This window comes from Culex pipiens, chromosome 3 (assembly GCF_016801865.2).
Source record: "Culex pipiens pallens isolate TS chromosome 3, TS_CPP_V2, whole genome shotgun sequence".
NCBI lineage: Eukaryota > Metazoa > Arthropoda > Insecta > Diptera > Culicidae > Culex > Culex pipiens.
The window spans coordinates 159,664,021-159,680,522 of NC_068939.1; the positions used below are offsets into that span (position 1 = coordinate 159,664,021).

Below are 16,502 nucleotides of genomic sequence, written 5' to 3' on the forward strand. Positions count from 1 at the left end.
ATTATTTATGCACTTTTTGGAGGCCGGATCTCAGATATTTTGATGAAAACGATGTCTGGATCTATCATGCGACCAATCGTTGGATGTGTAATCAAGAGATTTTTTCAAAGAGTCTAAAAGATTGAAAATTTGACAACCCTATCCAATGTTATAAGTACTTTAGTGTTTTCAATACACTTTTTTTGAGGCCGGATCTCAGATTTTTTGATAAAGTAAGTTTTTTTTAGGCTGTTAGTGTAGTGTATTCACTTTATGAATGTGAGGAAGGCACCAACCACCTAAAGGTGGATTAAGTAACGTTTTCCTATACTTTAGCACTAAAACTGAATCCCCAAGACACGTAATTTTTGATTTTCGATTTTTCTATATTTTTTAGGGTTCTAAAAAAGACATCTTTTGCGAAAGAGTTTAGGCTGACACAAAATCTAGTACCAGAGTTGTGATAATAGGAAAAAAATCGAAAATATTGTCAAACCAATCGAAAATTACTTTAAACATTTTGTTTTTTTATAGAGTGAAATGATTTTTTTTTAAATAAATGTTCAGTTTTATGCAACTATTCTATAGTTTTTTGTCTCTCTGTTAATTGTTAGTTTTTATTTACACTAATTTAATGCTTGTAAACAAAATGTAAAGCAAAACAAACTAGTCAGTCACTACGAGCCGCTGGCTCATTGGCAAATAAACGATTAATAATAAATAATAAAAAAATAAAAATACTTCATGAAGGAAGAGCACCAACGATTTTTTTTTTTTTTTTTTTTTTGAAAAGCTGATATAGGGGAAATATACCCATTTTAATCACTCTAAGCCGTTCGACCAATTCTCATAACTTTTGTCGTTTTCCGCTATTAACCCTCTACTGCCCAAATTTGGTCTACTCTACCACCTCCTATCATTAAATTTTGCCTATCTAATTTTTTCATGTTTTTACAGTAACTTTTTCAATTTTTTGCATGTTTTTTACATTTTCTGCTATAATATGGAACCATTATCATTTAAATTGTAAATAAATGCGTAGAGGCATAGTCTGGGGCACTAGAAAAATTATTGCATAATTCTTTTTACTTAAAATATAGGAAATGTTAGTAAAAAACACAGCCAAAGTTGACCCCTAAAAAAAATACAATTTTAAAAACATTGGCAAAGTCACATAAAACAAGTCAAACTTCCAACCCTAAAATTTTCCAAAATTTTAAAAGTTCTTCTTTCCAATGCTTTTTGAAGATCAAAAATTGGTTAAAAAATAGATTTTTGGCGATTTTTTAAATCGAAGCCCGTCTAGAGGCGGGGTTGGGTTGTAGAGGGTTAAATCAACTTTTTCAGATGTATGTTGCTTGCTCACTTTTATTTGAGCTATTTATTACTTTGGAAAAGCCAAAAACACTTTATGAAAGCTGTAATTCAAGATCAAAATGCTGATAGGCCGATAATAGAAATAGGCTGAAAAAGGGTATAGTTCCCCTAATTTCCTTCGATTTTATTTATGTTTTAACATTGTTGATCGAAAAGCGGATTGCTGAGTTAAAGCCAGCTTAAATTTGCCTTCATTTTTCAACACGCGATTTCTTCGAAACGTATGGTTCGAGTTTCATTGTTAAAAATGAAACTTTCGTTAAAAAAAATGCAATTTTCTTTAAAAAAAATTTTAAATTTTAGAAACCAGAAAAATTTTATAACTAGTGATTGTACTAGTTACATTCATAATATTAATCTTGGTTCTGAAGTTCCGAAATTATTTAACAATAGAATCAGATCAGAAAATATTAACACAAGTATCACTAAATGAAAAATAGATGTGCGACAAAAGGTCGAAAGACAACAGGTCGAATGGACAAAAGGTCGAATGGACAAAAGGTCGGATGCCAAACAGTCGAAAGATATAAAGTCGAATGGACAAAAGGTCGAAAGTGGACAAAAGGTCAAATGGACAAAACGTCGAAAGGACAAAAAGTCGAATGTGAAAAATTGAAACAAATAATAATTATAAACTTCTAAAATTTTCTTGAACTAGTATTTTCATACAAACAAATCCGATATTTATATTTTCTTACTTTTTACATCAAATTTAAATTCTGCGAACCCATTTTAGTCGAATTTGAATAGTTAATTACCTTTCAAGTTGCAATGTTTCGTTACCGCCATTTTGCCCACCATCTTAGATTTAAAAATACAAAGTCACAGTCACAGCCATTTCCAATTGCATATTTAATCATCTATTTTTTTTTTTTTTTTTATTTCGTTTATTTCCGAAAATCTTCGACTTTTCGAAAATTTATATCTCCGGTGCAAGATTTTTAAACAATTCTAAACTCAAGCGTCAAAAATATATTTTAGGAATTCAACGTTAAATGACAAAAAATCTAATAAAAAAAATATGAAAAATAAAAAATCTCCAAAACAAAATGCAAATATATTTAAATCAAAAAATTTCATAACAAATAATTATAATTAAATTAAATAGAAAAAATGCTGAAAACGAGCCGAAAAAACGTATTTTTAACCGTATACACAGTAAAATAATGTGTAAATTTTGGAAGTTTAAATATTACCTCTTATGATGTAATTTTTTGTCAATTTAGACTGAAAAAGTGATATTACACCAGAAAAGCGATCACACATTTTCAGAGCGAATTACACATTTTCAGAGGTAATATTACATATTTTTTCGGACATAAAAGATGTTCCCCTTCCCAGATGTAATATTACCATGATTTTTTATACTGTGTAGATAAAAAATTGATTTGAATATAAAGACTAACGACAACTTTGTGTAAAAGTTTACATAACCTTTTATTTATTTTGTTGTACAACTTTACGAGTTTCTTCGCTCCATACATATTTTATTTTTTTTTTTGAAAATAGTAATTATTCATCACAGGAGGAGGGGGTCTTACACAGTAAAACATTTTGTAAATTTGGAAGGTGTAATTTTGGATGATTGAATATTACCTCTTTTATGATAGAATTTTACCTCAATTTTGACTGAAGTGACATTACACCAGAAAAGTGGTAAATCAACACAATTTCAGAGGTAAAATTAAACATTTTTTCTACATTAGGGTAGTTATCAATGAGACACTGTTGGTTTTCAACTTTCAAAGATTTTTCTCATTTTTTCATCAGCATGTTTTAATGAGCTTTTTGTTGCATTTTCTTTCTTTTAATGTGTTCTAACATTGACCAAAATATGAGATCGATCCGACATCTACAGCCAGAGTTATTCAACTGTCTCATTGTAGACGCACTTGGCAGGAACAATGAGACAGCTGGGGAACAATGAGACACTCTACGAAAATCAATACTTTTCTAGTAAAACATCATGTTTTTGTATTGTTCCATTACAGGTGACTTGCCTTGAACATTTTAGAGCAATTTTGCCAACATGAAACTTTAATTAACAAAAGTTATACAAAAAGTATTTAAATTTTGTAAAATCCGTATATTTATACCAAATAACTTTGTATTTTTTGTTTAATGAAGTTAAAACTCTATAAATATGCCAAAAATCACTTTTAATTCATGTTTTGAAAGATTTCCATAGATTTTGAAAAGTTTAATGAAGAAAAATCAAAGTGTCTCATTGTTACCCATGAGCTGAAATGAGTGGGGAACAATGAGACAGTCCTGGATACTGGGTATATTCTAAATTTTGGTCAAACCTAATGAAAGGACATTGTAGCCCAACTCAATCCCTATGAAACGTCGAAAGAAATTTGAAGAAATATTAGTTTTGGTGTTAATAGCAGCCTACGAGCGAAAAAGTAATTTTTGTCCATAATTTACTTTTACACCCCAGAATCAAACATTTATGAATAACTTTTCAAGGGAGCGTCCATAACCAAAGCCACTATAATGGCAGACGTGTATCCAGTAGACACACCTTTCCCCCAAATATGAGCCTGATTGGTTGAAACTACGACTTGTGAGAGCCATTTTATCATTATTCCCCGTGTCTCATTGATGACTTCTCTACCCTACATCAACTTCACAGCAAAAAAGTGTAAATTTGGAAGATGTAATTTTAGAAGGTTGAATGCAATTTTACCTCAATTTAGACTGAAAATGCGACATTACACCAGAATAGTGGTAAAATTAGCCATTTTTAGAGGTAAAATTACTCATTTTTTTCTGACATAAAAGATGTACCCCTTTCCAGATGTAATATTACCATGATTTTTTTCTGTGTTGTTCACGTTGTTTTGTTGAAATTGGTTATCGGAGTGACGAGTCACAACCAAAAATGTAAACTGTTGACGACCTTTGTCCAACTGTTGCAATTGCAGACTGTGACAACGTTGCATTTCTGATCATGATTTCATATGAAGAGTGTCAACATTGCACTAGGTTTTTACGGCTTTTGCAGAAAATTGCAGGATTTAAATCTAGTTTTGGATTTAAATCTAGTTTAGATCAGATCAAATTCGGTAACAATGAAGTACACACAACTTCTTAACTACTAAAAAGATATAACAGTAGGACGTTTAATGCGATTTTAAACCACATTACACAACCCAGTTACTTGCGAATCTGTTACGTTAGGTAACCTCGCAACTAATAACACACATTTCCTCTTTCCGGACCCAGAGTTACCCTTTTGGTGACGGCCACCGACCGTCTGTGCCATACATCTTTCGGCGGCTCCGGTATTAAAAACGGAACGAAATACTCATAAAACACCGCTCGCTGAGCTAGATTTCTCCTCTCAATTTCACTGTATTTGCATAAACCGCAAATTTATCATATTTTTTTAGTTCGCCAAATTGTCCGGCTAATTTTGCGGAAAGAATCGGCCCTAATTACTCGCGATAGCTACCAAAATCTGATGGAGAGAAGGGGGATCCCGTTTTTTTTTTTTTTTTTGGAGACTGGACTGGAAAGTCGGACTAATTAGAATACAAAGTTAACTTTGGAGTAAAATATGCGTGCGAAACTGTTTTAGCTCGACGCGGTTGTGAACCAGTAGTGGATGCTATCACTGGAGATACGTCACGTGGTTACGACCTTTTCTTGAAGATTGATGCAACTTTTGTCAGTTGAAGCAAATAAAGTGAATAATTTATGGTGGGATACTACGGTTTGGATGACTTCTTGAGTAGTATGATATAAGAGCTTTTTGTGGTAATAATTCACAAGTTTCAACTGATAAGTTGATTCCAACGGTTTTACAAATGTATTTAAGAAAATAAAAACCACGTAAAAAGTGTCAAATTAAGGTGTATTAAAAGGGTAAAATATGCAATCCGCAATGCATGAATTTTAATAACAGATTAGCGTTTTATGCTCGGCGACTACTAGTGACTGGTTAGCAGTGGTTGGGTGTGTACTAAGCCGTCCAACAATTTGCTCACCGGTCACTTCCTGTACCACGTGTAAAACCAGCAAGAAAACAACCATTCCTTCCACATGCCGCAGTAGATCATTATCATTGGAGTTGCTGTAGGTACCTAGTGCGCCGTCGGACGGTCGGTTGGTCGGTTGTCCAGGAGAGGAGCATGTAACACATGTGTTCGAGTTGTTTTTATTTCGCGGTCTGTGCCAACTAATCAAAGTCATTGCACTTTGATCGAGCGCGTGGTGCGGTGCTGCGGCGGCGGCGGCAGCGTGTTGTGGCAGTGTTTTGATCGGTGCACGGTGAGAAAAGCGTTGCATTTGGTTGGGAAAATGTGGAAAATTTTCGATCCGCAAGTCGATCGATCTTTCCGGTTTTGCTGAGAGGCCCCGCGGGCTACGCGATTCCATTAGTCTGCGCGGGCTGTCACCAAGCAGGCGTTGCAATAAATCGCATCGCTTTGGGGGCTAGAGCATCAATCATTTTGAACTACTCTGGCAACACTGACAACTCTGAATTGCACACCCCGGTTTACCTGTATGATTTATAAGCAGCGTAATTATTATCAATCATTTTCCTCTTTAGTGTCTTAATTGTTAACAGCCGATGTTACGGACGAAGAAGTGATGATGGACTCGTGGTAAAAGGATCACGGAGCTGTCAGCAAGCGGCGCATTTGTAAACAAATAGTTGTATTTTTATGTGTAGACTCCGTGTTATGCACGATCTGGTACACAAACGGCCACCTTGTACGTTCGTATCCGCACACGTGTTTGCTCTCATTTCACCTCTTTTCCTGCCTATTTTGATCACACGTGACTTATGTCAAGTTTGAATTAACGTCATGTTTGAAATCCGGAACTTTATCTTGTTTTATCAATTATTTAGACATAACTTCGGAATTTTTCCTCCTTTTCTTATTAAGTTATCCAAAAAACCCAATTACTAAATAAGGAAAGGAGCCAAAATTCCTAGAATTTAGGAACTTTTTTCATTTCAGTGTAGATGTAGACATCCTAAGCAACGGTAAAGCAAAGCAGAAACGTATGTTTCTGAATTATTTAAATCCTAGCAATTTTTTATTTAAAATATCGATTGATTTACTGTTATCAGCTTATTTGAGACCTGAAGAAAGCTGCTCACTAAAATAAAAAATAAACAAATTATTCGCACTACAGCATTGCCTTGGCGTTCTTGATTGCGAGATTCCTACTCGAAACTAGGTGTCCAAAGGGACCGTCGAGAGCGGGAGTTATCAACTTATAGGCCCCCAAAACCAAAGCTAAAAACTCGATTCGCCACCTACATTCGAGTAGGAGAACTTCGGTACAAGGTTACGTTTACGTTTTTGAGCGATAAGTGCAAAGGGGAGTGAACACTATTTTAAGGTTTTTTAAAAGAAAATTGATCTTTTGGAATAAAATAAAGTTAACAGGAGGTAAGAAATAAAAAGTTCTATCGACTGACTTTTTGATTTTTTTGCTAAGTTGCCTTTTTCATTGAAATTTCTGTGATCCGGATTGAAAACGCGAGAATGAGGTTAGATTGCTAATTTTGAAAATCATTCCAATTATCATTTTTCAAGCAGAGCTTTGCTTTTATGGTAGAAGTGACTTTAACAAATTTTTGTCTACTTGAATAATCTACATTCTCAATTGATTAGTTAGATTTTGGTTGATCAAAACATTCCCTTATTTTGAATCAGATAATGAACAGGTTAAATCGGCCATCACAAAAATATTTTCGTTTATATCCATTAAGCTATTTATTTCTTACCCGAAAATGGCATAATTTGCTATTAATGTCAATTTTATGGTGAAATAAAACAATTTCAAATTTCAAATCAATTTACTCGCTGTAGGTTATAATGAAAACATCACCCCAAGTTTCAGCGCCCCCTACTGGGAGGTAATTTTGACGTTTGATTGCCTATAGAACGAAAAATCAGAGCAATCTTTTCGAAGGGACTGATATTGATATCGAGAAGATCGACAGCCAGAGAGTCCACTGTATAGTTCATAACAATCAATCGTTGATCATATTATCACATCTCTTATTATTTTCTTAGCTGTTTAGCACTCACACAATAACACAAGTGTATAATTCGCGATTAAAAGCTCAAAAATTCCGACAGATGGCGCAAAGCATCGAAGAATGACGATTCAAATTTTCGCTGTTCGGTTCAGGGGTATGACAGATGGGAATTTCAGCCTACCGCACATCAATCACAATATGGCGGCGATTGTTTGTAAACATCACAAAAATTAGCTAGCTGAAAACAGTGAGAAAAGCGGAATCCAAGCAAAAATAAATTAAAAGTTTTCCGATTACTATTGATCGCGCTAAAATTGTCTATTTCGAGTAAGTGTAATAAATTAAGCACGAAAGGGATTATCTCAACGAAGTATTGGTTTCTCCCAAACAGATAATTGGCAAAAGATGCAAGCATCTGAGGGAAGACGCATCCGAGTTGGAACTTTTTGGTTCGCTGCCCCATCGACTACTGCTCCGCCGGCGTTTTCCTCGACCGCATCATTTCCGCGGAATCGTACTGGAGGCACCTAAATTGCATGGCACAGTCTGAGAAGACACGTAGCAAAACGATGGTCAAACTAAAACGTTTCTGGGACGATGCCCACCTTCTTCAGAAAGAATCGCTCTCGGTGACTGCATTTATCTAAACCCTTATGAACTGACGGATCTGGTCGACGCGATGCCGAATTTTCCAGTGTCCGGATTATGGATGACTCGGTCGTCAAATTCCTTTTAGACACGGCTGCCACGCTTTGGAGCAAATGTGCCAGCACCAGCTGGGTTCCAAAACATATCAATATTAGTCGAAATAAATTTGGTCGTTTCCTTTTGCCCTGTTCCTTTTCCGCTTTCAAACGGGCCTAGCTCTGTTCATGCCATTCCATGTCCCATGTTTCCTTCGCCACTAACCGTTGCAGAACGAACGTTGACTTTGTTTGCGTTGTACGGCCATTCGATTCTCATCCCCTTCCGCCACCTTTCGGTTCAACTCCTCTTAAAACGCTGGATTTCCTCCCACTCGGCTTCGGTCTCTTTGAGTGGTCTAATCCATACCGACATGGGCTCAAGATCAAGGCGATGATTGGCGAATTGTTCTTCTTTCCGGGTGTTATAATTGTTGAACAGTTACTCGACCTATTCGTCCTCAATCTATTATCGTCGATCTGGGACACGGAACCAACCCGGAACAGCTAACTCTTGATAGTGCGCGACTTCCGTTGGAAAAGGACGGCAGTTTTCTGGAGCACAATTTGTGCTGCACCAGTCTGATGCTACCAAAAATTACTAAATTATCAAACGAACGAAACGAAGGCGGCAAGGAAATAGTTGTGACATAAGAAAAAGCAAAAACAGTTAATAATGTGTGTTTCATACAAGCAAATAATCGATAAATTAATTGAAATCACTTTCTAAATATATTTCCATATATAGGTATAAGATTGATGATTGACATTTTACCCGAACGAAAAGCAAGTTGTGCGATATTAGGGTAATTCATCAGTACCAAAATTGACACTTCTCACTTGTCAAAGTACCAAAACATGGCAAAGTACCAAAAGATGAGAGGTAGGCTCTCACTGTATGGAGTTTGACAGGTCGTCTACTCCCTGGTTCGGTTACATAGGAATGCAAACTTAAAATTTAATTTACAGCTCTTAGAACAACTTTTGAGAAAAAATTCAAGTAGTACGAGTGTAAACTTTTTGCCCTCTATAAATTAACGCAATAAAAAAGATTTTGAAAAAAAATAATTTTGAAAAAAAAAAATATTGTTTAAAATGATAGAGCATCAAAAGTTAACAAAGTATCAGCTCGAATTTTTGCTCAAAAGTTGATTTGAACGCTGGAATTTAACAAAACAGAATTCGCATACATAACCTCAAAGGGCATAAATTTCAATCGACATCTTTCGCTCTGTTCTGCTACTCAACACTAGATGTCGCATGTCGTTTAGCTTATGAATGCCAATTGAGAGATTCGAAAGAAACGTGCACGCATCCTGGTGGCGAGTAGAAGCACTACGCAACGATGTTCGGAATGACAGCGTGCTTGGAAATATAATTTTTTTTGCAGTTTTTGATTTTTATTTGCTTCTAATATTTTTTAACGTCGATGAAAGTTATTATAAAGTGTGGCAATCGCATAAACGAATCGAATGATGTATAAATCATAGGGGCTGAGTTAATTTTTCATGTTTTTTCCTCAAATTTACCAAAAAGATCTTTTGAAAAATTGATTTAAATATGATTTATTTGATTGATAATGCTCCTTATGGGTGTATTATTGATAGAACAAACTATTAGAGTCATATTACAGCATAATTACCATAATTTTCTCAAAAAATTGCCAGTTATTCAAATTTTTCCAAAAATTCCAAAAAATCACCAAAATGCATTTTTAAGGTCAATATTTTGGTCAAAGGGGAAGAAAAGTAAAGTTTAAACACTTTTACATACCATTTCATCATTACTTTTAACTTTTGCAACATTTAACTCAAGTTATCCAAAATATTGATCATCTTTTTAGAAAAATCGTTTAAATAAAATACCAGTCACAATTAATCACTACAAATCACCACGCATTATGATCGTTAGCGAAATTGCCACACTTTGCAATACCCCACTTTTCTGAAAATGCTTGATTTTTTATCATAAACGCAATTTTTCCCTAAAAACTGCTCAAACTGTATGGGGGCTGTCATTCCGAACACCGCTGGAACAACAGCGAACCTAGCGGAAAAAACGTCGTCGAATTCTTCAATAGGCCCCCAAAACCAAAAATAAAAACTCGATTCGCCATCTACATTCGAGTAGGAGAACTTTTGTGCAAGGTTACGTTTACGTTTTTGCGCGATAAGTGCAAAGGGGAGTGAAAACTATTTTAAGGTTTTTTAAAGAAAATTGATCTTTTGGAATAAAATAAAGTAAACAGGAGGTAAGAAATAAAAAGTTCTATCGACTGACTTTTTGATTTTTTTGCTAAGTTGCCTTTTTCATTGAAAATTCTGAGATCCGGATTGAAAACGCGAGAATGAGGTTAGATTGCTAATTTTGAAAATCATTCCAATTACCATTTTTCAAGCAGAGTTTTGCTTTTATGGTAGATGTGACTATAAAAAATATTTGTCCACTTGAATAATCTACATTCTCAATTGATTAGTTAGATTTTGGTTGATTAAAACATTCCCATATTTTGAATCAGATAATGAACAGGTTAAATCGGCCATCACAAAAATATTTTCGTTTATATCAATTAAGCTATTTATTTCTTACCTGAAAATGGCATAATTTGCTATTAATGTCGATTTTATGATGAAATAAAACAATTTCAAATTTCAAATCAATTTACTCGCTGTAGGTTATAATGAAAACGTCACCCCAAGTTTCAGCGCCCCCTAGTGGGGGGTAATTTTGACGTTTGATTGCCTATTGTTATAAGGCTTTCTAGTCAGAAATTTACCAATACATTCAAAGCTTGTTTACATTACAGCTGGACGTTTGTTTGCATCAGGTTTCCTATCTCTTTCTAGCAAAAGTTTTTTGTCAAGCGACTTCTAGCTGGTTTTTTTGACTGTGTCAGATATGTCAGCCAACATACTCGCAGGGTTGTGACAGCTCGAGCTCGATCATTGTTTGCATCAGGACACTGTGATGAGGAGTTCATCATTTTTGGGTTAAATCATATTTTTTTCACTGGGCCTAGAAAGCCTTTTGTACGGATTAAAATGTGTAACTTAGTTTAAAATGTCTTCAAATCAATAGTTTTTTGCACTTATTCTGCGACTTTTCCTGCATTTTTGATCAAGATTTGTTCTTCCAATTTTCTTTTTATATTTAAAATTTTATTATAAAAAAGAACACAAATTGTCACAAAAGTTTTATTATTCACATTGAAATCGAAACAAAAAAAATCCGAGACTCTTGAGTTGAAAAATGAGGGCTAATCAGATGACACTGAAAAAACCCCATTTTTAACTAAATGAAAACTTTAAGTGCCTGAATCTCTGCGACCAGCAGACCGATTAAGAAAATCAAAAAAATAAAATTTTAGCATATTTTTCCAAATAAAAAATACAGGATTTTTGTTTTCTTGTTCAGAATATCCCAATTTTGTACGATAAGCCCGCAAAATTGTATGAAGCTTTGTGTGGAAAAACTAATGAAACAAAATGACTTCTTTTGAGTGTACAAAGTTTCATCAAAATTTAAAAAAAATCCCTCAACTGGGGCGAATCAAGACTACAGTCTGAATAGGGACAGCAGTTTTTAGAGCACTTTTTAGCTTGAAACTTGGAAAACGATACAATATTTTTTGTGTTCTGTGTCTATTATATATATTATATATGTCGGATATATCCGACACTAATCAAAAATATCCAAACTTTTTTAGCCTTGTTATTGTGCAGTAACAAGGCTAAAACAAAATTGTCTTAATTCGCCCAATGTATCCCGTATCGCCACAGATGAGGGAAAAAAATAAAATCACGATTTTTTTTGATTAATTCTAAAGAACACTCACTAGACAAATTATCAAACCGGTAGTTTAATAGGTTCAACATTGTAATGCTTTTTAAAGATAAACAAAAATGTTTCAATGTTTTTTTTCCTAAGTTTTTGAACTTTTCAGTAAATAAAAATCAGATTTACTAGAAATTCAAAAATGTTTGCATAATATTTGGGCTAGTAGAACATTACTTGAAGTTTTTATCCCTCGGCTCTGGTCAAGAGAAGGGGGGGACAAAATCTAAAATTTCATTAAATTTTCACAGTTATGTTACTGTCTTTTTCAGATCTGTGATTTAAAGAATTTAAATTTGTAAAAAGCCTATAGGTACCGTATTAGATTTAACATGCACTTAAAACATGACTGAACAGAGTTCATGAAAGCGAGAACCAGGAAGAAACTGTTCAGCTTTCATGGTGCAATTTTGAATTATGCACCATAAAAGTTGAACAGTTTCTTCCTGGTTTCCGTTGGCATGAACTCTGTTCACGGGTGGGGACAAAACATTGAATTGGCTTCATCAGAAAATGGTTTTCATGAATATATGAAATTATTGTTAAATTCAAACTGATGCTAAAATAACTATTGAAACTGCTTAGAAATTTGAATTCTAGAATCCTGTTAGAATGAAAACTAACTTAATCCACCTATGTGGTTGGAGCCTTCCTCACTTTTTACCAACATTTGGTGATATGATGGGTTTGGACTCAAATTCCATCTATTTTTCAATATAAAAATACACATATATCACTTAAGCGGTCATAATTTGAGACAGGGTTGCCAGATCTTCCATGTTATGGACTCATTGGAAAGACTCATTACCTAACCAAAGATGGGTCGGATGATGGATCCGGACATAGCTTAGGCAATGTCCTTTCTTACAAGTGCCCTTACAAACTGTGTACAAAGTACACTTACGCGACTGCCGGTGGGTTAAAAAAGTACATAAATATCACTCAAGTGGTCGTACCTTGAGACAGGGTTGCCAGATCTTCAATGTTTTGGACTCATTGCAAAGGTCTTTTGATTACCTAAACAACGATGGGTTGGATGATGGATCCGGACATAGCTTACATGCATTTAAGTGAGATCCGGCATCAAAAAAGTACATAAATATCACTTAAGTGGTCATATCTCGAGACAGGGTAGCCAAATCTTCAATGTTTTGGACTCGTTGGAAAGGTCTTTTGATTACCTAACTAATGATGGGTTGGATGGTGAATCCGGACATAGTTTACATACATTTAAATGAGATCCGGCTTGAGAAAAGTACATAAATATCACATAAGTGGCCATAACTTTAGACAGGGTTGCCAGATCTTTAATGTTTTGGACTCATTGGAAAGATCTTTTGATTACCTAACCAACGATGGGTCGGATGATGGATCCGGACATAGTTTTCATATAGATAAGTGACTCAAAGTGTCAACTCTGACACTTTTTTATACGTAACTTTTGAACTACTTATCGGATCTTCAAACAATTCAATAGCGCAGTATGGGGCACCAAAACGGATCGAATGCAACTTGTTTGAATCAAATCGGATCAACCTGTGCCGAGAAAACGTGGCAAGAATTTTAAGCACCAAGGGGAATACGCACACACATACACACACACACACACACACACACACACACACACACACACACACACACATACACACACACAAACAGACATTTGTTCAGTTTTCGATTCTGAGTCGATAGGTATACATGAATATAGGTCTACGAGCTGTTTTTCAAAAGTTCATTTTTCGAGCAGGATTATAGCCTTACTTCAGTGAGGAAGGCAAAACCCTAAAACATCTCATTTAGAAACAAATTTCATCTACTTTTTGCGAACAAATATTCAAAAAATGCAGCTCATTCTCCGAAACCGAACTTATTTTTTGCTGAGAAAATAATGACAATTAGATATTATTTAAATAATCTTGTGTTGCAACTTTTCGTTATTATAGTAAACTAACTTGTAAATAATTAAAAAAATATATAGGTAAAAATTTGACGCCCGGTCGGTCGGTCGTCAACTGTTCCAGAATAAATAAAGAAGTTTATGTTTTGAGGGCCTGTAACATTTTTTGGACAAATCTTTGCGCACTCTTGGGCAAAGTTGCTCCCTGGATCAAGCTTATGAGGTTTTTGAAAAATTAAAACATCGGAGAGCTATCCAAAAATGGCGAATGGGTTGTATTCCATTTGAATTTCAAAGACGCAGCGCCATGTCTTGTCTCAACCAATCACTCTCATTTTGGGTTTCGGATTCAGTACAGTTTAGGGATCATGCCCACAACGTCAAAACTACTAAACGTTGTTTGAAACACATCCTTGATACAAAAATAAAACCCCAACACTGGTGAGACACTACATTCTTTGTGTGCTTCCAAAACAACCATCAATTGCAACAGAATCACACCCACACGTGGTCGCGTAGACTCACTGTTCACATCAGGGCCTCGCCTCGAAACGTCATACAGGAACAAAAGCTGCGAACCGAAGATTCGCGTGACGTTTTGGAATTTTGACAGTCTGGAACGCATGAATTACCCCATTATCGGTTTCCCGCACGGGTCAAATGGAAATTGTTGCACATGGCTTAAGTTGGAAATTTTGCAACTTATCTTAATTTATGCTAAATTTCAATATTTAAACAACAATCTAAAGCAAACCGGAAACTAAAGATAAGCTAAAGACACGATGATTTGTTGGGTAATCTTGCTTAGAAACGCGATGAAAGCGGTTTAAATTGAATTTTTTTTATTTATTTTTTCTGTTCTAGAATTTAACGAAAATTTGTTTATTTTGTATGACTTTAAAATTAGTACACTACGGTTATAGAAAATTTTACAAAAAAGGATTTTTTTAGTTCGTCCACAAAACATTCTCATGTTGGTAAACAAACGACGCCATATTGCCAATGTTGTTCGGTAGCTTTTATCAGGCGATCGCCGGGGCCCTGGTTCACATAACACCAAACAGTATGCACTTTGTCGCAAGCGCGCGCTCGCGCTCTTTTTGTACGCCCCAGGACTTGCGCAAAACTTTCGCGACACAACCTTCTCAACCACAACCAACTCTTCGCCTCCTCCTTCTCCTCCGTCAAAGCAAAGTCGTCCGCAGTCCCAATTGCAAATTGACTCATTGCCCTGGCGCGTACATATGGTTTATACTTATTTTTTTTTTCGGGGTTTGGATTTACCAGTTATTGAAACGTTAATCCAGTTTGGTCTCATTTTGCGCCAGCAGCGACTGCAGTCCTCGCACAATCTCTGGCTCCGGCTCCGGGTCTTGGCGACCGACGATGAGTTTTCCGACCGCAACGCGACCGTTGTTCGCGGATGCTGAGCGGAGGCCTCTTGCGTAACTCCCGAGGAGCTTAAAGCAGGCAAATATGAAGGCCTCGGCGGTGTACAACACTGTTCAGCGCACTACCGGTGTTGATTTCGGGTTATTTCTTTGCACAACGATCGACCGACATTCGCCAAGCTTTGAGGTGGCTTAAAGTCCTTTGCAAAATATTCCGAGAATTCCACTCAAATCTGGTCACTCCCCACGGAACTCGCGCACAAGTCGTTTCACTGTTCACTGCACTTTACTGGTTTTTTTGCATACACGACACCAACGTTTTAAACCCCCCGGAAAGAGAGAGAGAGGAGAGACCACTGCAGCAAACCGTCGCGGTCCAAAGTCACTTCGAAACTGACGGAAACGAACCCAAAAGTCCGCCCGACACCCTCGCGCGCGCGCTCGAGCTGGTTCAGGCGCAGACCGCCATGTGGAGGGAGCACCACGGTAAAAGCGTCGCGACGCTTGTTCGACGGCGACGACGTTGGAGAAAGAGAACACGACGACGACGACGGTGACGACTTGTGTGCGCGCACGTGCGCTGGTTGCATGCAAGATGGTCTGTTTGAGCTTGAACGACGCCTCTACTGATTTAATCATACCACAGAGAACAGATGTATATCGTTAAACAAACAGCATTGAAAAACGTGTGTAAAAATTCAAACCAAAATACGTTGAAAAGAGCTAGGGTGTGCACCATCCGCCTAGATAGCGCCACTTCCAAAATCATGATGGCCTACAGTAGCAGAACGTTGGACCATCTAATCACTGCATAAAACATTCTTTACGAACGACATCAGACCAATGTCTGACTGCCCTTCATCAGAGCGTTGCAATTTTACGCGCCAAAGAAGGTAAACAAAATGAAATCGGACATAACATGTGTAAAGGGACTATTTTAAGTTGTCGCTTGAAAAATAATTTTAGAATGAATTTTCTGTTATGTTTTCGTTAATGTTAATGCGTTTTTGCATTATTTTTAGTCAACTGGATTTATACAGAAGTGAATTTTATATTTGCCCCGCCCGTGTGGATCAATCGGACCGCGCACTGGACTCACAATCCAATGGTCGCTGGTTCGAATCCCGCGGCGGGCGCTCTAAAATTATTTGTGTAAATATGGGTATCCGGCGCCGTCGCTCCGTGCCGTACTCAAACACATAGGAGCCCAGGGCGACGAAGTCCTTGTAGTTAAAAGGAAGACACTAGTGGTTGGTACCTGCAATGGTGGCCGACAGCTATAAAGTCAACTTCGTTTTTTTTCGAATTTTATATTTAAACGAGGTCAACAT

General features: G+C 36.2%; 1 protein-coding gene across 2 annotated transcripts in view; it reads right to left on the bottom strand.

Annotated features, from left to right (window-relative positions):
• Positions 1–15,562, bottom strand: part of LOC120413936 (clotting factor B) — a 41,334-nt gene extending 25,772 nt beyond the window's left edge. Inside the window, exon 1 of one of the 2 annotated variants that reach the window (XM_052709412.1) lies at positions 15,065–15,562. In XM_052709412.1, the coding sequence (XP_052565372.1) occupies positions 15,065–15,098 (34 nt within the window). In that variant the 5' untranslated portion in view covers positions 15,099–15,562. The remainder of the gene's footprint in view (positions 1–15,064) is intronic. The other variant, XM_052709411.1, reaches the window with a different exon arrangement.
• Positions 15,563–16,502: the final 940 nt, after the last annotated feature.